This window comes from Garra rufa, chromosome 20, assembly GCF_049309525.1.
Source record: "Garra rufa chromosome 20, GarRuf1.0, whole genome shotgun sequence".
Lineage (NCBI taxonomy): Eukaryota > Metazoa > Chordata > Actinopteri > Cypriniformes > Cyprinidae > Garra > Garra rufa.
In genome coordinates, this window is record NC_133380.1 from 24658344 (window position 1) to 24683312 (window position 24969).

General features: G+C 36.1%; 1 protein-coding gene across 1 annotated transcript in view; it reads right to left on the minus strand.

Moving 5' to 3' along the window:
* The window catches only part of LOC141293482 (inactive N-acetylated-alpha-linked acidic dipeptidase-like protein 2), a 247038-nt gene that overhangs the window by 12894 nt on the left and 209175 nt on the right, over positions 1 to 24969 (minus strand). The window contains exons 12-13 of the mRNA XM_073825517.1: positions 15536 to 15629; positions 2012 to 2210 (exon numbers count right to left, since the gene is read on the minus strand). Of these exons, the coding sequence (XP_073681618.1) occupies positions 2012 to 2210; positions 15536 to 15629 (293 nt within the window). The remainder of the gene's footprint in view (positions 1 to 2011; positions 2211 to 15535; positions 15630 to 24969) is intronic.

Sequence of the window (24969 nt, forward strand, 5' to 3'; positions counted from 1 at the left end):
TGAATCCAATAATTTGCGATATGCAAGGTTCCAATCTAAATCAAACGATTCGCAATACGCTATTTGAAGTCCCGATCTGAAACAAATGATACTGTTCTGATTGGAGTGCTTCGAAACAGTCAATAATTTTGTGACCCAATGGTTTGCAGTTTTGAAAAACTTCATTTTCACCCATTAGTTTGTGCTTCTTAAAATGGTCACAAGTGATGGTAAAATTAGAAAATGAATGGCTCTTCTAATTTGATCTGGTTTTTGCTAGTGAATCACTTGAAATGAATGATCAGAGTCACAGGTTTGAATCAATCGGAGCAGTTCCAGCGTAAATGACTCAAATTATTTGGTTCGTCTTGTTGTGAACTTTTCTCAGAGACCAGGAGACGTTTTGGATATCTTGAAGCAGAAGTTTCTCTTTATTGAGATCCTAGCTGTTCGTTCGCTGCAGTCATCAAAATTCGTCTACTAAGGCATATACATTACAGTTTATATACCTTTCCAGGGGGAGAGGAAAACATAGAGGTGGAGTCAATCTAAACAAAGCATGCAAATGCAGTACAGATAGTCAGCCTAGTAGGATTTTCCCGGCTTTGATCTATTTAGCATTCAAATGCAAAGGGAATAAACAAAAGGACACAGTTGTACTTTGAGCTTAGATTTCACACTTAATAAGAGAAACCTGCCAGATGTTCAGGAACTGCTTAAAGACATAAGGTTCCTGTCTCAGGGTCTGGTTTGTCTGCTCTTAGAAATCACAATATGCATTACTTTTCTGTTTAGGCAGTTATATTGGAATCTATGTTTAACCTTTTATAAATTTGTAATCCTACAGTCTGTTCCTCTTTTCCTCTTTTCACATCTTCAGCCATGTTTACATGACACTATCAGTACTATGACTTGCTTAGCTTGATTGTTTTCTGATATTAAAAAATGATAGAAATTTAGCATACAGTTTGGTTTGGCGGGATAGTTCTTTTCTGGGCAAAAACTCCCTGCCCATTCATGCACCCCAGGGTAAACAGAACAGAACAAAGTAGATATCATTAATGTACTTAATGATATTTTAAGTGTAACACATAATTTGAGATAAAGGAAACTGATTCAGTGTGAAGAATTAGAAAGCCAGGTCCTGACCATCGCAAAAGGAGGAGTTGGGGATGGAGGAGGGCAATTGCTCCTGAGCAAGCGAAAAAACTACTGAATAATACTGAATAGAGCTTATATAGGAACGTTATGATAGGAGTAACATTCCTATAGGTAGATGAGAGTCAGCTGATGCAAGCTTGACTCATGTGACCTGCCAGAACTAACGCTATGTGCTTACTTAAGTGAAAATGGTATGTTTTTTTTTTTTTGAATTGCATGGATTTTGTGTGAAAAGATGTGCTTATTTACAAAATTACAAAACACTTATTTCAGAGATACATTGTCTTTCAATAATTCAAGCACTTTTTACATACCTCTTCAGGAATATGGCTATTTTCAAGGGGTTTTCAGCCCTTAAATTTCAAAAATTTAAATTCAAGTACTTTAAGCACCTTGTATGAACCCTGTTTATACAGTATCATGTTTTGCATTGTACATTATTTAAAGACAAGACAAAGTCTTTAAATAATGATCACACTCACAGGTTGTAGAGACACAAACTTTTTGGTAAACTGCATGGGAAAAAAGTAGAATAGACAGTCCTCTAAAAAAAATGTCTTTGTGCAATATTTTCTACTTTTTTGTGTTCCTTAAAGTCATTTGACAAAAACTTGGTAGGTTTGGCACGTACCATCTTCTTATCTTACTTTTTTTATTCTGCTTTCACTCAGCCCAAACACTTAATTATTAATACCGCTCTGTTTTCAGGTATATCAAAGTTTCCGCAAAATGTTTAACCTCTTTTCACTTCCTTTGAAACTTACACAATACATCACGCTTTGCATGAAAGATTTCATGTTGTAAAAGGGTATGGATTCATCAAACTCTTCCACGTCTGCAATCTTGTAAGCCACAGGTGTAAAACAGTTACCTGTAAAAGCCAAGAGGTGGGTTCGGGATAAGAAAGCTTTTTTCCAGGTTTCGTAGGACATCGTTGAGCATACGAACATGGGCAGGATCTCTCTCTTTGGGGTCATTGGCAGGACGCATGACCTCAGATTGAAAGAAGGCTGAGTTTTCCCTCAAAGACGAAGCCACATTTAGCAGGTCCGGTCGCCTCAGTGGATCATCTGTAAAAATATATAATACAAGAATGAATTTTCTGTCAAAAATTTTATTCTGTCATTAATTCTCATGTAGTTCCAAACCTGTAAGGCCTTCATTTATCTTTGGAACACAAATTAAGATATTTTTTGATGAAATCCGAGAGCTTTCTGACCTTGAAACGCAACTAACACGTTCAAGGCCAAGAAAGGTATAGGACATTGTTAAAATAATCCATGTGACATCAGTGGTTCAACCTTATTTCATTAAGCTACAAGAAAACTTTTTGTGTGCAAAGAAAACAAAAATAATGACTGAGGGTAAGTAGTTAATAACAGAATCTTCATTTTTGGCTGAACTATCTCTTTAACATTAAGTTTGGCACGATTGCTCTAGGCATTGAACATCATAATTCTTATCATTTTTAGGCAAAACAACAAGGATGACCAAATTGGGCTTAATGCATTGCAGTTGCTATTAACCACACCTACCCGTCACTCAAAGCAGCTTTTATCTAATTTCACTTCATCCTCATGGCCCTAATCGTCTCAGACGCACCCTTCGGCTCTGCACTTGACTTCACTTGTTGTTAGCAGAAACTGTTTTGACAGCTTAAGTGCAACCCTCAAAACTCCAGCAGAGCGCTGGCCCTCAAAATTAAACAGCATAGTACAGTATTTAACGCCAAATCTGTGAACTAAATAAAGAGCACCCCTGGCATACCTCCATCTGCCTGGAAACATAAGCTAGCAAATGAGTCGAAGACATGCATATTCATCCAGTTTAACAAGGTATGTAATACAAAATGTGTTGTGACTGCAGATATAGTATATAGTGTCAATATAGCATGACTTCTAACCACTGTATTGTTGGTGATTCTTAGTTTTAGGGCTTGAATTCAAAGGAACACTTAAAAACTCTGACATATTTCTGCTGTCTTTCAACTTGCTTACTCAAGCACGCATTTATCATGTGTTGAGCAGGAGCTGTTAAGAACTGTACAACCTCTCAAAGATAATGCCAGGCCTGTGACAGGTGGGTGTGCATTTTAACAGGCTGGTTGTCATTGTGTCGCTAAGTTAAAGATTGTTTCACACATATTCACACAGAAGAGGCATTCTACTAAAATCTAAAATTTGTTGGTAACAAAAATGTGAAGCACACTAATTCTAATTCTAAGATTCAAGATAAAAGAAAGAATTTAGTACTGACCTGAATAATAAAATATGTTTACATATAGTCCACAAGATAAAATAATAGTTTAATTTAGAAAAATTACCCCGTTCAAAAAGTTTACATTTCCTAATATTGTGTTTTTACCTGAATGATTACCTGATTGATCCACAGATGTGTTTTTTTTGTTTAGTGATAGTTGTTCATGAGTCCCTTGTTTGTCTTCAACAGATAAACTGCCCGCTGTTCTTCAGAAAAGTTGTTCAGGTCCCACAAATTCTTTGGTTATCCAGCATTTTTGTGTATTTTAACCCTGTCCAACAATGACTGTATGATTTTGAGATCCATCTTTTCACACTAAGGACAACTGAGGGACTCATATGCAACAATTACAGAAGGTTCAAACACTCACTGATGCTCCAGAAGGAAAAAAAAGTATGCATTAAGAGCTGGGGATGAAAACTTTTGAACAGGATGAAGATGTGTACATTTTTCTTATTTTGCCTAAATATAAATATTTTTGCATTAAGTACTGCCCTTTAGATGCTACAGAAGACGCTTACATTTATCCCAGAAGACAAAATAAGTTAAAATTTAGCCTGATCTTCAAATTCTATTAATGCATCGTTTTTTTCTTCTGAAGTATCAGAGAGCATTTGAACTTTCTGTAATAGTTGCATATGAGCCCTTAGTTGTCAAAGATAGATCTCAAAATCATACAGTCATTGTTGGAAAGAGTTTAAATACACAAAAATGCTGAAAAACCAAAGAATTTGTGGGACTTTTTTTTCTAAAGAAAATCGGGCAGTTTAACTATTCATGAACTCATGAACAACTATCACTAAAAAAAAAAAAAAAAAACACAGCTGTGGATTATTCAGTTAACAACACAATATTAAGAATCGAGGGGATGTAAACTTTTGAACGGGGTCTTTTTTTTTTTTATAAATTCAACTATTATTTTCTTTTGTGGATTATATGTAAACATCTTTTATTATCCAGGTCAGTACTAAATAATCAATAACATGCATTTTGTATGATCCCTCTTATTTAGGTAAAATAATTAACATTTAGCACATTCTGTAAACTTCTGACCTAAACTGTAGTTTAAATGTAATGATTTATTTATTTATATAAACCCACATGCAAATAATGCAATATTAATAAATAAAAGCCCACTTAAGTGTATAGCTGTCTCACACTCCAGCACACATTTAGGATGAATTAATAATGTTGAATTAAAAGTTTTACTTTGAACTACATTTCAATAATAATAATCTTTTGTTGTGCTTTAAAGAAGTACCCTTTTTAAAATGTTATATAATATATTTCAAATGTATATTTCTGATTCAATTACTTTAAACTTTAATGAACTTTAATGTAATTTCTATTTAAATTATAAACATTTAAGTATTTAAGTTTACCATAAATGCTTAGAATTATGAACTTACATATGAAGATGTACTTAAGTCTGATCTAAGTGGGTTAAAAAGCACTCTTAAAGGAACACTCCACTTTTTTTGGAAATAGGCTCATTCTCCAACTCCAAGTTGAGTTTTACCATTTTGAAATCCATTCAGCCATTTTCCTGTTCTGGCGATATCACTTTTAGCATAGCTTAGCATAGATCATTGAATCCTATGAGACCAATAGCATCGCGTTCAAAAATGACCAACGAGTTTCGACATTTTTCCTATTTAAAACTTGACTCTTCTGTAGTTATATCGTGTACTAATACCGGCGGAAAATGTAAAGCTGCTATTTTCTAGGACTATAAGATTCCTCCCATTCCGGAGGTCTTAGTAACTTAGTAATTTATTAACTCGGGGGGAGTTGGAGAATGAGCCTATTTTCAAAAAAAGTGGCGTGTTCCTTTAAGTATCTCTTAATGCTTTTAATATAAATTTAAAATATAATATATTTCATTTAATTTTAAATAACACAATCAAGTCTCTATGGAAGCCTGTTTCCGCTACTGAATAAAAACAAAACCAAAAGGTAATTGTGACTTTATAGCTCACAATTTTGACTTTATAACTCGCAGTTGTGAGTTTATATCTCACAATTCTGAGAAAGAAGTCAGAATTGTGAGATATAAAGTCGCAATTCTGGGATAAAGTTGCAATTCTGAGAAATGAAGTTTTTGAGAGAAATGAATTGCGTGAAATAAACTCACAATTGTGAGTTATAAAGTCGATATAAACTCAATTCTGACTTTTTTTTTCTTAGAACTTTCTTAACTTAGTTAAGTCAGAATAGTGACATATAAACCAAGATATTAAGTCTTTTTTCACCTCAAAATTAGGACTTCATAATTTACAAATGTGAGTTTATATCACACAATTCTGAGAAAAAAAGTTGAGAATTAATTGCAAGAAAAAAATCTGAATTGTGAGATACCTTATAACTCACAATTGCGATTTTAAATCACGCAATTCTGAGAAAAAAAGGCAGAATTATGAGATAAAAAGTTGCAATCAACTTTTTAAATGTTTTATTGAAATGGGCTTCCACAAGTCTACACAAGTCTTCCAAAAATACTACATTTAGTATACTCTTTTAAATTATCAACTAAAAATAAATGAACAAAAAAAAAAAATATTTTGAATATTACTTAAAAGCATAAAAGTGTACTAAGTTGGTAAAATATACAAAACACAAATATTGGATCAAATAATGCACTTTTTAAAAATTAAAAATCTACCATCTATTAGTTTTTTTTTTTTTTTCTCCCATGGAGCTTGATGCAATTCTTTATGGATTTGTGATGTGATATTGCTTTAGAATGTGATTAAAACAAGGCATCTTTATTCATTTACAAGTGAAATAAAGTTCAACAATAAATCAATCTACTAAACCAAATTCTAGAAAAATCAAATTCCACCAGGTTTTCACAAAGTTTCAAATCTGACTCAACAATGATGATTTATAGTGTAATTTCCACCAGGTATTTCTAGCAGCTCAAATCCCAACTTTGCTTGCGGCCCCCAAAAAAGGCTAAACACCCCCTGAGTGCTGGGTATCAAAGGAGAATATGCGCTTATTTAGATTCTTTGGAAGATATGCAAAACTTAAGTAAACAGGGAAAAAAAAACTTTCCACAAACTTGAACACACACTGTCTCCTTCTTTCTGTCTCTCTCTGCAGAATGAAAAGCACTCCCTGCAGTAAGAACTGCTGTAACTCATCACTCACTGTAACACAGGCAGCAGAAGACCCAGTGAAACTGTCACAAACCAGAAGTTTACAATTTCACAATCGACGAAAAACTAGCATATCACATGCATATCAATTCAATGTTCCTGTGTATGTCTGTGCCAAGGACTTTAGACACGAGAGACGTAGGAAAGGAACTACATTAATATCATACCAGACACCTACAAGAGCATGAAATTATGTCACTTTTTAATACATAACTTTATATAATATCTATATATTTGTGTGTGTACTACAAACACGTTTCTTTTGTGCCTGTTTACAACAGCTAGACGGAGCACAAAGGAATGGATGTGAAAGCAGTGTTCTCAAGATTCATTTTTTAAAAGTTTGACTATGTATTGACACACTTTAGAATTGCAATGCTTGTGGCAAAAGCTTAAAACAACAATGTGAGGCATGATGCAACACCCCAAAAGACATCTGTCTGTATGGCAGTAGCAGTGGGGATTTAAACGAGATGAATTCAAAGACAGCTTTCTCAGAAAGATTTTACTGTGCAAACCATTGAATGGCTGAAGCACAGCAGGCTGTCAGCTAATTGGGGATTTGCTGAAAATTGACTTACCATCAGGCTGTCCACTAGCTAGATGTAGATAAGTTTGTTTCTTTATCAGAACAGATTTGAAGAAATGTAGCATTAGATCTTTTGCGCACAAGTGGATTCTTTAGAGTGAATGGGTGCCATCAGAATTAACAGTGAGCAGTTCAGCAGTGAACAGCTGATAATAACATTAATATAAGGTTTGAATGCATGTTTGTGAAGTGCTTGATGAAACAAATCCACCATTAATGCGTTTCAACTTCAAACCTTCGTTTCTGGCCAAAATATGAGCCCATAAACTATAATAATTGCAGACCTCTCAAATTAAAACTCACAAAATCCATATGCTTGATCTGTGCATCTTTCCTGATTCAGACGAGATGACTTTCCCACTTGAGAAAGCAATGGATTATGGACTTGTATTTAAGCCAAAATCAATGATTTGAAGTTAAAAAAGTTTTAATGATGGATTTGTTTCTTAGAAACATGCTGCGTTTCTCTTCAAGACATTAATTGATGAACTGGAGCTGTGTGGATTACGCATTGATAATGTGATGTTTTTATCAGCTGTTTGAACATTTTGACGGCACCCATTTTCACTGCAGTGGATCTGCTATTTCCAGAGTGATATAAAAAAAAATTGCACAGAAAAAAAAGTTTCAGGTTCTACCATACTGAATAGAAAGTTTTTGTTATTTCTTAGGATACAACGGGTAGTTATAACTATTTACACTACTAGTCAAAAGTTTTTGAACAGTAAGATTTGTAATGTTTTTTAAAGAAGTCTCTTCTGCTCACCAAGCTTGCATTTATTTGATCCAAAGTACAGCAAAAACTGTACAACGTTGGAATATTTTTACTATTTAAATCACTAGTTTTCTATTTGAATATATATTTTAAAATGTAATTTATTCCTGTGTTCAAAGCTATATTTTTAGTATCATTACCCCAGTCACATGATCTTTCAAAAAGCATTCTAATATTCAGATTTTCTGCTTAAAAAGCTTTTTATTTCAGATACATGCTGGTCTTTGGATCTTTCTATTCATTAAAGAATCTTAGAAAAAGAAAAAAAAAGAAAAAAAGAAAAAGAAAAAATGTACTCCACTGTTTTAAATATTGATAATAATAATAAAAAATGGTTCTTGAACAGCAAATCAGTATATTAGAATGATTTCTGAGAGATTATGTGACACTGAAGACTGGAGAAATGATGCTGAAAATGTAGCTTTGATCACAGAAATAAATTACATCTTAAAATATATTCAAATAGAAAACAGTTATTTAAATAGTAAGAATATTTTACAAATGTACTTTTTTGCTGTACTTTGGATAAAAAAATGCAGGTTTGGTAAGCAGAAGAGACTTCTTTAAAAACATAAAAAATCTTACTGTTCAAAAACTTTTGATTGGTAATGTATATCTGGAATCAGAAAGCATCATGTCCTTAGTACCTTTCTGGACCTTGAACATGTCAGTTGTGTTGTGGTATATGCAGGGTCAGAAAGCTTTCGGATTTAATAAAAAAAAAAAATCTTAATTCGTGTTCTGAAGATGAACAAAGCTCTTACAGGTTTGGAACAACATGAGGGTGAGTAATTAATGGCAGAATTTTCAATTTTGGGTAAACTATCCCTTTAAGTGCAAATGATCAGATCCCTGCATTTGTGTATCATGTACTGTATTAGACATCCAACATGATATCCAGCAACTTCTAATTTAAAGTTATATCAAAGCAACAAAAAATATAACAAACGGCACAATTAGACTAATTGCTGGTTAGTGGAGTGAAATAACTCCAGCTGATGTTTAAACAATGTCTGTGACTGCTTGTGTATTGCAGCATTTCTTTTTAGAATGAACAGAAGAAGCAGCTCCTCTGCTGCACAATTATTTTTTTCACTTCAAAGCTTATGATACAGATTATTATTCATTTTAAAGCCAAAGAAACCTGCTCTGATCAAATTATAATGCTTTGATAGTTATACATTTTAAAAATACTGTATAAATATTTGCAACTTTTGGTCACACTTTATATTAGGTGGCCTTAACTATTATGTACTTACATCAAAAAATAAGTACAATGTACTTAATGTGGTCATATTGCATTGCAAAACACTTTTGCTTTATTAAGGTGGGATATGGGTAAGGTTAGGGACAGGTTTGGTGTTATGGGTAGGTTTAAGGGTGGGTTAAGCGTGTAAGGGATGGGTCAACAGTGGTAATTACAGAAATTAATTACAAATGTAATTACATAAAGGTTTTTAACAAAATATAACTACAATGTAAAAACATGTATGATCACAATAAGTATATTGTACCAAATGATTAATTTAAATGTACGTACATAGTAGTTAAGGCCACCTAATGTAAAGTGGGACCCAACTTTTTGTATAGTTTGTAACTTTTTAGATATAGTTTATAGTATAGATATAGGTGTAGTTTAACTTTGTAGCGGCAACCACAGTAGCTTCCTGACATCAATAACAGCTTTATGAAGTTATCTACCAGTGAGTGTAAGTAACTTGTATGATTTCAGATGTCTGGCAGTCTTCATTCTTCACTCTGCTGAGTCACTCTAAAATAATCTGAACATCAATGAGCTGTCTGAATCTGAAGGGAACAAAAGATCTCAAAGGTTTCAATTAGCCATGACTCTTTGATCTCACTCGATTCATTATTCCTCATGAATACTGTCATTTCATGTCTCTGAAACTCCTACCATAACACAGCATGAGAAGAGAGAACGAGAGAATGTCCCAACCAGCAAACTTTCATCATCTACTCGCCCCTGTTTCTATACATTTGTATACACTACAAATAAAAACACTGTGCTGTTTGTACTGAATTTGTTGTTGTTATTGTGGAAACTTGTAGTAAATAATAAAACTGGTCAACAAGTGTCCAGACTAGGATATTATGGAATAACAATAATAATAAATATAGCTGCAAGCAGCAATTACGGGGCCAAGCACTAGGCAAGGAAAGCATCAGAACAAGGGCATCAATGAGTAAAAGGAAGCCATTTTAAGAAGATTTTAGTCAAAATGGCAGAAAAATTATGTAGAACGCCTACTGATATGATTTAATAGCTTATTACGTTTGACCAACAGGTGGCGCTGTTATCAAATCGATGTGGTGTGTTTAGTGTGAGGTGACAAAGGTACACACAAAGTTTGGTGTCATTATGTCAAAGCTTTGCAGAGATAAAATCTCAGAGTCATTTTGGCCTCAAGCCTAAAATTTGTAGAGGCGCCGTACGAAAATTGTTTCATCTATCTACATGAAATCCATAACTTTTTGTCAGCACAGTCTGAAGATGATCTGACTCGATTTTGGTGAAAATCGGACAAATGGTCTAGGACTAGTTTGAAAAAGTAGGTTTTCAAAATAAACCAAAATGGCGGACAGGAAGTTTGACCAACTGTGGCATATTTGGTATCTATGTTGTCGGCATGAGCCAAGGAATATTTTGAGACAAATTTCATTACAATAGGCTAATGCTATCTATAGTTATTAGCATTTTTGGACAATTTATAATTGATAGTTAATGAATGGTTTATTACTCTTGACCAATAGGTGGCGCTGTTACCAAATTGATGTGGTGTAATCAGTGTGAGGTGATAATGCCACATACAAAATTTGGTGCAAATATCTCAAAGCTTTGCAGAGATACAGCTTCAGATGCGCTTTGGCATCTTTTCAGCAAATTCGTTGATGCGTTAAATGAAAACGGTTTCGAATATCGACACAAAATCCATAACTTTTTGTCAGCATGGCCTGAAGATGATCCAAGTCAAATTTGGTGAAAATCAGACTAACGGTCTAGGAGGAGTTCGAAAAAGTAGGTTTTCCACATTAATCAAATATATACAGAGTTTTGTAACGATATGTCAATGCGTTTGTAAAATACAGCATTTTATAACAAAATTCAAAATGGCCGACGCCAAAATAGCTGACATGGGAAAATTGGATATGGTTCGACTCGGCATGTCCCGAATCTAACGAGACCAGTTTCGAGATTTTTGGCTAAACCATTGAGAAGTTATAAGCAAAAATAGTTGTTATAACACACACCAAGTTTGGTCTCAATACGACAAACCGTTGTGGAGATATGGCCTCACATCCATTTTTGCATGCTTTTCATATAATTAATTTGCGTGTTATTCGAGAATGGTTTGACTAATCAACTTGAATTCCATAAATTTTTGCCAGCATGGTCTGAAGATGATCTGAGCCAATTTTGGTGAAAATCAGACAAACCGTCTAGGACGAGTTTGAAAAAGTAGGTTTTACAAACAATTAATTATAGAAAAAAACTAAACCTTACGATTTTTGAATTTTGGTATTCATTCGACTCGGCATGACCCAAGCTTTCAGGGAAAAAAAAGAATTTTGATTTTGTGGCTAACGGTTCAAAAGTTATTTGCAAAAAGAAAGTGCAACTTTGGACAAGTGGTGGCGCTAAAGAGTTTGAGTTGACTCCAAATTGGCTACAGTGACATTTCAGACTGTCGTCTATCAGTGTGCCAAATTATACAACTTTCCCGGAAGCGGTTCTATGGGCTGCCATAGACTTCAAGAGCGGAATAATAATAATAAGAAGAAACAGAACGGATACAATAGGTGCCTACGCACCTTCGGTGCTTGGCCCCTAATAATAATAAATACCGGCAAACTAGCAACCAGCATCCCATGCTGGGATCCAACAAACCAACATCCCAAGCTGGTCCCTGTACGCAAAACTAACCTTATGCTGGTCCACAAGCACACCTGCGTACTAGGGGTGTGACGAGGCAATATTTGTACATTTTTTTAAGAAATCTTCAATGATAAAATAGAGTGGGGAAAAATAGTATTTTGTTCAACTGAAAAACACAAAATGCATGTGCATTTTCATATAAACTTGTACTTTATGGAATTAAACTTCTATTTTAATGAATTATATGCAGTAATAAACATGTAAACTAAAGCTGCATCATTCTGGATAAATTGAAAATAACTTTTTTTAAATAAATTGGAGAACACAATTTTCTCACAATTCTGAGAAAAAAAAACTAGAAATCTACACAAAATAGCGTAATTTGCTAGTGGTTCTTTTAAAAATATATTCAAACAAAATTGTAAAAAAAAAAAAAAGAAGAAGTCACTGTCTCAATTAATAAAAACTTTGTTCACTATTGGAATCTTCTGAATAAATTATTTAATGATAAAAACTTTTTAAAACATGCAGTTGTCGCCACCTCCTGGTGGAAGAGGATAAGTGATACAATACATATAAGTGTTAAGATACTTTCATTTTGATTGCTACTGTAGACAATAAGTGTTTATACTCAAACTATAAACTTTTATCCTAGCACTTCTGTTATTTAAATGCATTTAACACAGAAATAATGATCATTATGTGGTTGAAAAGACTGTTTGTGCTCTTTCTAGATCAGCAGTAGAATGAATGCAGATTTGAATGTCTTTAACACCTGTATCACTTCATAAGCATCAGTGGAGAGTAAGCAGCCAGCAAACCAGCAACCTATGCTGGGATCCAGCAAACCAGCAACCAGCAACCTATGCTGGGATCCAGCAAACCAGCAACCAGCAAACTATGCTGGGATCCAGCAAACCAGCAACCAGCATCCTATGCTGGGAACCAGCAGACCAGCAACCAGTATCCCATGCTGGGGACCAGCAGACCAGCAACCAGTATCCCATGCTGGGATCCAGCAAACCAGCAACCAGCAACCTATGCTGGGAACCAGCAGATCAGCAACCAGTATCCCATGCTGGGATCCAGCAAACCAGAAACCAGCAACCTATGCTGGGATCCAGCAAACCAGCAACCAGCATCTTATGCTGGGAACCAGCAGACCAGCAACCAGTATCCCATGCTGGGGACCAGCAGACCAGCAACCAGTATCCCATGCTGGGATCCAGCAAACCAGCAACCTATGCTGGGATCCAGCAAACCAGCAACCAGCATCCTATGCTGGGAACAAGCAGACCAGCAACCAGTATCCCATGCTGGGGATCAGCAGACCAGCAACCAGTATCTCATGCTGGGATCCAGAAAACCAGCAGACCAGCAACCAGTATCCCATGCTGGGGACCAGCAACCAGTATCCCATGCTGGGATCCAGCAAACCAGCAACCTATGCTGGGATCCAGCAAACCAGCAACCAGCATCCTATGCTGGGAACAAGCAGACCAGCAACCAGTATCCCATGCTGGGGATCAGCAGACCAGCAACCAGTATCCCATGCTGGGATCCAGCAAACCAGCAACCTATGCTGGGATCCAGCAAACCAGCAACCAGCATCCTATGCTGGGAACCAGCAGACCAGCAACCAGTATCCCATGCTGGGGACCAGCAGACCAGCAACCTATGCTGAGATCCAGCAAACCAGCAACCAGCATCCTATCCTGGGATCCAGCAAACCAGCAACCAGCAACCTATGCTGGGAACCAGCAGACCAGCAACCAGCATCCTATGCTGGGAACAAGCAGACCAGCAACCAGTATCCCATGCTGGGGATCAGCAGACCAGCAACCAGTATCCCATGCTGGGATCCAGCAAACCAGCAACCAGCAACCTATGCTGGGATCCAGCAAACCAGTATCCCATGCTGGGGACCAGCAGACCAGCAACCAGTATCCCATGCTGGGATCCAGCAAACCAGCAACCTATGCTGAGATCCAGCAAACCAGCAACCAGCATCCTATCCTGGGATCCAGCAAACCAGCAACCAGCAACCTATGCTGGGAACCAGCAGACCAGCAACCAGTATCCCATGCTGGGAACCAGCTGACCAGCAACCAGTATCCCATGCTGGGGATCAGCAGACCAGCAACCAGTACCCCATGCTGGGATCCAGCAAACCAGCAAGCAGCAACCTATGCTGGGAACCAGCAGACCAGCAATCAGTATCCCATGCTGGGGACCAGCAGACCAGCAACCAATATCCCATGCTGGGGATCAGCAGACCAGCAACCAGTATCCCATGCTAGGATCCAGCAAACCAGCAACCAGTATCCCATGCTGGGATCCAGCAAACCAGCAACCTATGCTGGGAACCACCAGACCAGCAACCAGTATCCCATACTGGGATCCAGCAAACCAACAACCAGCATCCCACGCTGGTCCCAGCATGGAAAACAAACCTTATGCTGGTGACCAGCAATGCTGGAATTTTCAGCAGGGTGTCACGCCTATTACAGAGGGGGGTTATAAACAGGACAGAAAAAAAACCTATTACTTCTAAATTATGTTTTTTTTTTCACGTGAAAATCTTGATAACATAAGTGGACAGTACAAAAAACAAATGCAAGTCATGACTCCTTTTACTCAACACTGACATTTGGAGTAGACTTTATTCCTTCAAACTCCAAATTACACAGAAGCGACTTCACATCAGGGTATATCTGCCAGGAAACAGCTGGAAGCGGCAGTACGTGAAAATTGTGGGATCAAAAATATTCGGGATGTTTTCCACTCCAAAAAGTGACAGTGAAAATGCCTTCACAAGACATCTGTGGACGATGTGGGATTTTCTCAGGCGTGCAATGTCTCAGTGTTTCTGCCCCGCTGCAGCTGAGACAGTAAAACAAAAGATCGGACACGAGTGTTTGGTGCGTGTCTGATGAAATATCAATACTGCACAGCATTAAGGGCTTTGCAGTCTGTCTTCATGTGGCAGGATTATGTGGCAATTACATTTCTCACCTGTCCTCTTCTCTGTGTCCATGAATATTTAAACACAAAGGCGCAACGCTCCAGCAGAGAACTAGAACAGATTCAGAGGGGAAGCCCTCAATGTCTCTCTGCAGAGGTAAAAAACGGGCATACCTGCGAGCCAGCATATAATCATTTAATGTTATTTGAATCTCTGAAATCCAATCTCTGCAAGTCTTTGAAAATGTAGAGAACATTTGGAAATAAAAGCCTGTCAAAAGCTCATTACTTCCCCTGGATTTCTTTGGCTCTGATGAAGTAGAAAGTATAAAGCGTTTTCCTCTTGTGGGAATTTTCTCCCTTTTTGTTCCCCACCTAGGCTAAAGCTCTTTATGAAAAGTGCCAGACTGATGGCCAATCAAGTCTGAAGCTTATAATCCCATTTGATCTGAGCACCGGTTGAGCTGAGAAATGGCTCACACCAATTTGAATATTACAAATGCAGAAATCAAGGTCATTCTTTCAGCACCCCTTTAAACTGTGATGGAAAGATCAATATGTTCACCCAAACAGATGATCTCTCTATTAATCATTTTTATGGGAGGAGTGGGGACTGACACAGAGCTGACCCAGAGTTACACCCTCAAACAAACTTCTGGAAAACTTCTGCCAACATACTGTACTTTCGTTATACTGAGAAAGAATACTTTTTTTGTAATTTTTCAAATAAGTTTTCAAAGCTGCATTCTTACCTTTGAGTTTGTTTTGAACATCCAGAGCGATATCCAAAGGATAAAATGGAAGGACGGGATCTGTAGCAAGTCGCAGGATGGCCTCAGCTGTGATCTAAATCAACAAAAGGCAAAAATGCCCATCAACATTCTGCCAAATCAATTCAGGCCCCCTATTATATAACATATAAAACAAGGTTACCATCAATGTTGCTGCAAAATCATTTTCTGTTTTATTAAATATTATTTTATTATTTGACTCTAAAGCACCATAAATATTACAAATATTTTAGCATAATAATGTCTCTAAAGTAACACTTTATTTTATTATTAATGTCTTTACCACCAAAATCAAATATTTAAAAAACATTTATTTATTTTATTATTTTACATCATTTAGTTTTTTTTTTAGATAAAAAATATTATGCAGCACTTTTTCAACAACACAATTGTCAACATTAGCAATAATAAATAATAATATTACATTTTTCTTGAGCAGCAAATTCAATCACATCATCACAAGAATAAATTAAAAAAAAAATAATAATAATAATAACATTTTAAATTGCATTAATATTTTAATTTCATAATATTTAATTGGAAACTATAATATTTATTATTACTGTATTTTTGTATTCTGTTTGTTTGGGGGGTTTTGTATCGCAAAATTGCAACTAAATGTGTGGAAGCCCATTTCCACCAATGAATAAAAAAAGTTATTGCAACTTTTAATCTTACAATTCTGACTTTTTTCTCAGAATTTCGTGATACAAACTCACAATTGCAAGTTATAAAGTCAGAATTGTAAATTGTTTTCTGTGAATTGAGATTTTATCTAGCAATTGTGAGTTTATATCTTGGAATTTTGACTTTTTTTCTCAGAATTGTGACATAAACTCACAACTGCAAAATTATAAAGTCCAATTTTGAGGGAAATTGCAAGTTTATATCTCACAATTGTGACAACTTATAAAGTCAGAATTTCGCAATTCGAAACTTGCAATTCTAAAAAAAGTCACAATTGTGAGATATAAACAAAAAAAAGTTAGAATTACAATTTTATATCTCACAATTCCGAGAAACAAAGTCAGAATTGCGAGTTTGTATCATGCAATTCTGAGAAAAAATGTCATAATTGTGAGATACAAACAAAATTCTGTTAAAAACAAGTCATAATTGTGAGTTTATATCTCACAATTCTTTCTTAGAATGTCTCGCAAATATGACTTCATCACTCAGAATTGAGAAAAAAGTCAGAATTGTGAGATAAAAAGTCACAATTACATTTTTTATTCAGTGGTGGAAACAGGCTTCCATATAAACTTAAAAGTCAGTGATCATGATGATTTTTTATAAAAAAAAAAAAAAAAGAATAACTTTGACATTTGCAACTCCTTTTGTATTCCATAGGAAAGAAAGTTAGCATATGATACAAGCAAATTATACAAAGGAAATATTACTCAATTTTTAAGTACAATAATCGTGTGACATAATAAGAAATACTATTCAATCATTCACTCATCCATCCATCAATCCATCCATCCATCATTTTATCAATGGATTGTACGGTTATGTTTTAAGTGTTGAAATTGTCTATAAATGCTCCCACAGTCCTTCTTTCTAATGAGCTCAGATAACAAGAGCATTTTTTTAAGCTGCCAGTCTTTCAACGCCAAACTATAATTATTGGTTGCGTTCTGTCTTATCTTTCCAATGCCCTTCTATTGATTTTCACTGCCTTGTTTGATTCCTCTGCTTTCCGCCCCAGACACTCTGCAGTGGCATCTGATGGCTGATTGTAATTGTGCAGTCGGTACGATCTGCACTAAGCTTTTCCTGTATCCACAGTGCCCAATGATCAAATGGCATTGATTCTCCAGCCATCCCTTCATGTCCTGCATGAGGTTAACACACGGGACGGAAAACTGCACAGCATGAACACGTATCGACTGCGGGTTTATCATATGGTAAGTTCTGCCTGACCTCTGTGAAGGCTACAGTTTGCTGCCTGGCGTCTCGGGACGGGCCGAATCATAACCTGTGAAAGGGCACCGTAACACACGTCTCAAAGGAGGATTCAGCATCTGACCACTGACCCTGCCTAAACGAATCAGCCCCAGGACAGGAGTTTGCTTTTGGTCCCACGAGATCACAAACTCATTCAGCCATTAAATATACAGTGAACACAGGTCAGCTCTCGTATAATAAGTTTTTGAAAGAAGGTTGATACCTTCAAAAAATACAGTAAATAATATTGTAAAATATTACCTTTTAAAACTGTTTTCTGTTTAATATGTTTTAAAAATTTAATTTATTTCTGTTATGGCAAAACTGAATTTTCATCATCACTACTCCAGAGTCTTCAGTGTCACATGACTATTCAGAAATCATTCTAATACGCTGATTTTGTGCTCTTTGTTACTATGAAAACAGTTATTGCAGCACATTTTTGTGCAAACCATAATAGACTAACATTAACACAAAAATATACAAAAAAAACTCAAAACAAACAAGCAAAATAAAGGAATAATAATAATAATTTTAGGTACTTTTTATTTATATGAAATGGATTTAGAACAGGAAATTAAAAAAAAAAAAAAAAAAAAAAATGAGAGCCAGATTCAAATTCATATCACCCATATGAGCACCATGGCTCCGTGTGCAACCACTATGCCGCAGCACCGAAGTAAATGTCCTTTAAACAACATAAAAACATTAAAATGCATTTATTTTTTCACTATGTAGAAACACAAGAGCTGGATAAGCAGTTTGGAGAATGGATGGATGTACAAGAACAAGAACCAGGATTTTAAAATAAAATGATTTGAAATACTTTGTTCAGATATTTTTATAAAGTGCACAATGTGCAGTGCAACTTTGTTTGATTTAAAAATGTTCCTACTAATGTTAAAGCTAAAAACTTGATGTTGAAACACCCGACAATTTCCTGAACAATACATCAACTTTGTACATTCTCTTGTTCTCCATTTTTTTTTCTCTAAACATATTTTCTGGCTTCTTATTAAAGCCCTAAGTGTAAGTTGGCTTGATGTGGAATCAATCATAGAAAGAGAGATTCCAGCATTGATTTCAGCAGAGAGAGCATTAATCAGCACTACAGAATGTGCCTAAACCCAAAAGCTGAATTTTTATTTATAGCCTCATTCCTGGAGTTGCTCTTTAGTTCTTTTGCTCTCTCTTTATATTGGGTGGCAGAAACCAAAACCCTTCATGAAAAAGGCTACAGAGATGAGAAGCCTATTACACATTTAACTGATTACAAAAAACAAACATGCACATATTAGACATATAACACATTTACATTTTATAGTTGGATTTTTTCACTCCAGTCTTTCACAATATTGTTTCACTCCAGTTGTTCAGAAATGTGTTGGCAAATTTCATCATCTACAGACACTTTAAGGCAGTGAACAGAAGCACATGGTAAGAAGTGTGGCTCCTGCCAGTGTCTTTAAGTGACAAAAGATGAATAGAGAGTGAGAGAGAGCGAGAGCGAGAGAGGCCTTCAGAATGTGTTATTAGCAGGCATAGTCTTGACATGGAATAAAAAAAAGTCATATCGTTTTTTATTTATCTAAATTTATGTACAGCAATAATTATTTTATTTTATTATTAAAAAATTGTCACTCAGATACCACATATATCACAAAAATACTATATTTTATTATTAATGTCATTGATAGAACATTTTTGTATTTTAATGATGTCTCTACAGTAAAATAAATAAATATTTATTTTATTTTATTAATAATGCCGCTATAGTACCACAGATGTCATAAAATAATATTTTATTTTATTATTAACAATATAAATATAAGATAAGGATAGATAAGATATAAAGATATATAAATATATAGAGAGATCGATAGATAGTCGCAAATCTGACGTTTTTCTCAGAATTGCGTGATATAAACTCGCAATTGCGAGTTACAAAGTCAAAATTGTGAGAAATACACTCACAATTCTGACCTTTTTTCTTTATAACACAATTGCAAGTTATTAAGTCAGAATTGCGTGAAAAAATGTCAGAATTGCAAGATACTGTATAAACTCGCATTTGTGAGAAAAAAAGTCAGAATTGCAAGACATAAACTCACAATTCTGACTTTTTTCTTTAGAACACAAAATTGCAAGATAAGTCAAAATTACGTGAAAAGGTCAGAATTGCAAGAAAAAAATCTGAATTGTGAGATACAAACTCGCATTTGTGAGAAAAAAAAAAAGTTAGAATTGTGAGATACAAATTCGCAATTGTGAGAAAAAAGTCAGAATTGTAAGATACAAACTCGCATTTGCAAGGAAAAAAATCAGAATTGCAAGATACAAAATCAAATTTGTCAGAATTGCGAGATCCAAACTTGCATTTGCGCAGAAAAAGTCAGAATTACGAGATACAAACTTGTAATTGTGAGAAAAAAAAAAGTCAGAATTGCGAGATACTGTGATGGTCTCGGTTCTTCCTACTATGGCCGGCCAGTGGGCGGGGCCAGGAGACTCATCAAGTGAACGCTCTCCACCTGTTCTTCCTGCCATAAATGTTGGGGCTTTGTTGGCATGAGGGGGCCTGCTCCCGTTTTTTTTTTGTTTATTTTGGATTTCCTTATTAGTTTAACTTGGTTCGGTCGGATGCTTTGCCATCATGGTCCGACCCAAATAGTGTTTATGTTGATTTTGTGATTTATTTGTTTTTTCTTATGTTAATAAATATTCTTCGTTGCAACTTAAACAACCCGACTTTGTCCTCCATTGATTTGTCACGGCTTTGAGCCTGGCTTGACAAATATGGGGGCTCGTCCTAATTCGAAAAGTAGGTTATTTAATTGGTTTATTTCGTTAAAGTGAAATTGAATTCGTTAAGTATGGATTTTTTTTGAGTAATATTTGTATTGTTTTTACGAATTCTTGGAGGATTATGACGGTTGGTTTGGTTTCTTAGTTTGCGGGAGTTCGACTTTGATTTGGGTAAGTGTTGGCTATTTGTATATTTGAGGAGAGATTGTTTTGGATTATGATTTCCCTGGATAGGTTTAGCGAGGTATCCTTGATAGGATACTTCGATTTAATTTTTTTAGTTTGTTTTGTTTGTATGGTGAAAGCAGTTAGAGCGGTTGTCTCGGGAACATGTCCGTGTTTGGTAATGGTGACTCGTTAATCGGTTCCTATTGCAAACACTGGTTTATAGTGTATAAGAACCCGCTGCAAGTAACTGTACGAAGATTAGGGTTGATGTTAGGTAGTTTTAAAATTTAGTTAGAGGGAATTGTTTTCCAATTTTATTCTCCTCAAATATTTTTGGAAGATTTAATAGCCTTCTGTTTGATTTGAAAATGACTTCAAAAATTGAAGAATTTGTTAATGCTCCGTCGGAAGACTTATTAAATAGTTTCACTAAGGATCAACTAATAGAACTTGCAGACCACTATGAAATTAATTTGGTAAGCCAAGATAAATGTCTAAAAGATAACGTTAAGTTATTGGTAAAAACTGAATTAACTGAACGTGATATTTTAGCGTCTCAGCTTTCAGACAATCTGTCTGATTCAGTTGATGCCACATCTACAATGTCTCATTTAACATTTGAGCAACAAAAACAATTGTTGTTAATTCAAAAGGAAATGAAAGAAAAAATGTTGGAAGTACAAAGTCGTGTTGAGATGTCTAAACGTCAGTTTCAACAACAACAACCAGATGTTGAATGTTATCATTTAGATTTGATAAAGGAGGGTAAATTATTTTTATCTGGAGGTGTAGAATATGGTGTGGAACGTGATATGGCTTTGTATAATTCTGATCTAGTGGCTAATATGAGGTTGGTCCCTAAGTTTGATGAGAAAGATGTTGAGCGTTTCTTTTTGTTGTTTGAGCGCGTGGCAGATGCTCGAAATCGGCCAGACGAAGATTGTACGCTTATGTTGCAGTCTGTTTTTACAGGTAAAGCTCAAGAAGCGTATTCGTGTCTTAGTGTAGAAGATGCTAAGGATTATTTGACTGTTAAGAACGCTGTGTTGAGGGCTTACGAGTTGGTCCCAGAGGCTTACAGACAAAAGTTTAGATCTTGGACAAAAACTGAAAAACAAACACATGTTGAATTTGTGCACGATATCTCAGTTTATTTCAATCGTTGGTGTACAGCATCTGGTGTGAAAACGTTAGAAGATTTGAAGGAATTGATGTTGCTTGAACAGTTTAAAAACACGTTTCAGAACGTATAGCAACATACATTAGTGAACGTAAACCCGATATGGTCAGTGAGGCAGCTATTATGGCTGACGAGTTTTTTCTGATCCATAAGACCTCCGTTAGTCATAGAAACACTGAGGGAAATTTTTCGAAACAATCGTGGTATGATCCTAGTAAATCTTCTAAATTTGTGCGTGCTTTACCTGATAAACAGGGTTATGCTTCTGTTGGAGAAAAAGAAAGATCAAACATGTGTAATTATTGTCACATGATAGGTCATTGGAAGAATGAGTGTCCGTCTTTGAAAGTAAAAGATGTTGCAAAAACGAAATCTGAGTCTTTACCTTCAGTTAAACCTGTAGCTTTCGTGGTGACTACCTCAGAAGTACATAATACACAACAGAGTTGTTCGTTAGCGGGTTCAACTTTCTCTCCATTTGTTACAGACGGCTCTGTAAATTCTGAGGCCATATCGGTTAAAGTCCTCTGTGACACTGGATCAGCAGAAACTTTTGTTTTAGAGTCTGTTTTGCCTTTTTCAAATGACTCTCATACTGGAAACAATGTGTTGATTGGAGGTATTGGTTTGAATGTGATATCTGTTCCCATACATAAAGTTGTTTTGTATTCTGACTTGATCCAGGGGGAGGTGGAGGTTGCAGTGCGTTCCTGTTTGCCTGTCGAAGGAGTGCAGGTAATCCTAGGTAATGATTTGGCTGGTGAACGAGTTTGGCGAAGTGTTTCACCAAATTTGGTGGTAACACCATCTGTGACTTCTGAGACAAGTGCTGACAATTTTTTTTGTTCATCAAATGTGTTTCCGTCATGTGTGACAACACGTTCTATGACAAAAGAGCAACCTGATCTTAGGCCTGAATTAGGAAGGGTGAATGCACCTCTAGAAGTTCCCTCCATCTTGTCTGTGTCACGAAATGATTTGATTAAAGAACAAAAATCTGACTCTACTCTCGCCATATTGTTTGATCGAGTTGTTCCCTACGATACAATTGTTGATCTTCCTTCAGGTTATTATCTGGAGGAAGATGTGTTGTGTCGAAAGTGGGTACCACATGGATAATTTGTAATTGGCAATCCTGTAGTGCAAATGGTAGTACTTCAGGATGAAATTGATCCTGGAGATTCTGTTCTCCAGGGTCGGTTACGAAATTCAGAAGCATTGACCTCTTTGAATGATCCGTTTGGCCACTTAACAGAGGTGCAACGTATGGATTTAATTAATCTGATTTTTGAATACGTTAAACTTTTTCCCGATACTCCGTCTTGCACAAAACTGATTGAGCACAACATCGATGTGGGAGATTCAGCTCCTATTTGTCAGCGCTATTATAGAGTATCTGAAAATAAGAAAAAACAACTAGAGAATGAAATTGATTATATGTTGGAAAATTATATCATTGAACCTTCTTTTTCTAGTTGGGCATCTCCATCGTTGCTGGTGAATAAACCTAATGGTTCCTTCAGGTTCTGTACTGATTATAGAAAAGTAAATGCGGTGACAAAACCTGATTTGTTTCCATTACCTTAAATTGAATATTGTATTGATCAAGTAGGAAATGTGAAATTTGTTAGTAAATTTGATTTACTAAAAAGGTTATTGGCAAGTGCCTCTGACTGAAAGAGCTCGAGATATTTCAGCTTTCGTTGTGCCATCAGGGTTGTTTTCCTACAAGGTTATGAGTTTCAGGTTACGGAATGCACCAGCAACGTTTCAGCGCTTGATGAATCGTGTTATTTCTGGGTTGAGGGGATGTGCTGTATATTTGGACGATGTAATCGTTTACAGTCAGACTTGGGATGAACACATGGGTCAAATTAGAGCATTATTTGATCAATTTTTGAAGGCCAATTTAACTGTTAATTTGTTAAAATGTGAGTTTGCGAAGGCCACAGTTGTTTATTTGGGGAAAGTGGTGGGGCAAGGCCAAGTGCGCCCTGTCCGGGCAAAAGTGGAAGCGATCGATAATTACCCTACTCCTACCACAAAGAAGGAACTTATGCGATTTCTTGGAATGGTAGGGTTTTATCGTTGTTTTTGTAGGAATTTTTCTACAGTGGTGGCCCCTCTGACAAATTTGTTACGCACAGGGAAAGATTTTTGTTGGACTTTGGGTTGTCAACAAGCATTTGAAAAAGTAAAAATGCTCCTTACAGAGGGTCCTGTTTTGAAAGCTCCAAGGTTTGATCAGCCATTTCGCTTGCAAGTGGATGCTAGCAATGTGGGTGCTGGGGCCGTTCTGTTACAAACTTCTGAAGAAGGCATTGATCACCCAGTTTCTTTTCTAGGAAGTTTAATTCTTATCAACTTAATTATTCAGTGATTGAAAAGGAGGCTCTTGCCCTGATTTGGGCTTTGCAACACTTTGAGGTGTATGTGGGATCGACGGTGGGACCTCTGATGGTTTTTACTGATCACAACCCTTTAGTTTTCCTTCACTCATTACAAAACCCTAACCAAAGGTTAATGCGGTGGTGCTTGTTTTTGCAGGGATACCTGTTGGAGATTCGCCACATTAAAGGTTCTGAGAACGTCACTGCGGATGCATTGTCTCGTGTCTAAGTAGTTTAGGTGTGGTAACGTTGTCTTATTTCTCGCTCTTTCTTCTCTCTGTTCTGCTTCCTAGGCGCCAAGGTAGCTGAAAGGAGTTGGAGAGTTGGGATTGGAGGATAGTGGAGAGCTGGACTGATACCTTCTACTGTGATTGCTGGGATTTCTGAAGTTTTGGCTGGTTTTAAAGACCTTGGTCTTTTCTTTTGGGGGGGGGGGGGGTTGGGGGTGTGTGTGATGGTCTCGGTTCTTCCTACTACGGCAGGCCAGTGGGCGGGGCCAGGAGACTCATCAAGTGAACGATCTCCACCAGTTCTTCCTGCCATAAATGTTGGGGCTGTTAGTTAAACTTGGTTCCGTCGGATGCTTTGCCATCATGGTCCGACCCAAATAGTGTTTGTTGATTTTGTGATTTATTTGTTTTTTCTTATGTTAATAAATATTCTTCGTTGCAACTTAACCAACCCGACTTTGTCCTCCATTGATTAGTCACGGCTTTGAGGCTGGCTTGACAGATACAAACTTGCATTTGTGAAAAAAAATGCAGAATTGCAAAATCCAAACTAGTATTCGCAAAAAATGTCAGAATTGCGAGATACAAACTCACATTTGTGAGAAAAAAATCAGAATTGCGAGATACAAACTCGCATTTGCGAGGAAAAAAATCTAAATAGCGAGATTTGGGAGG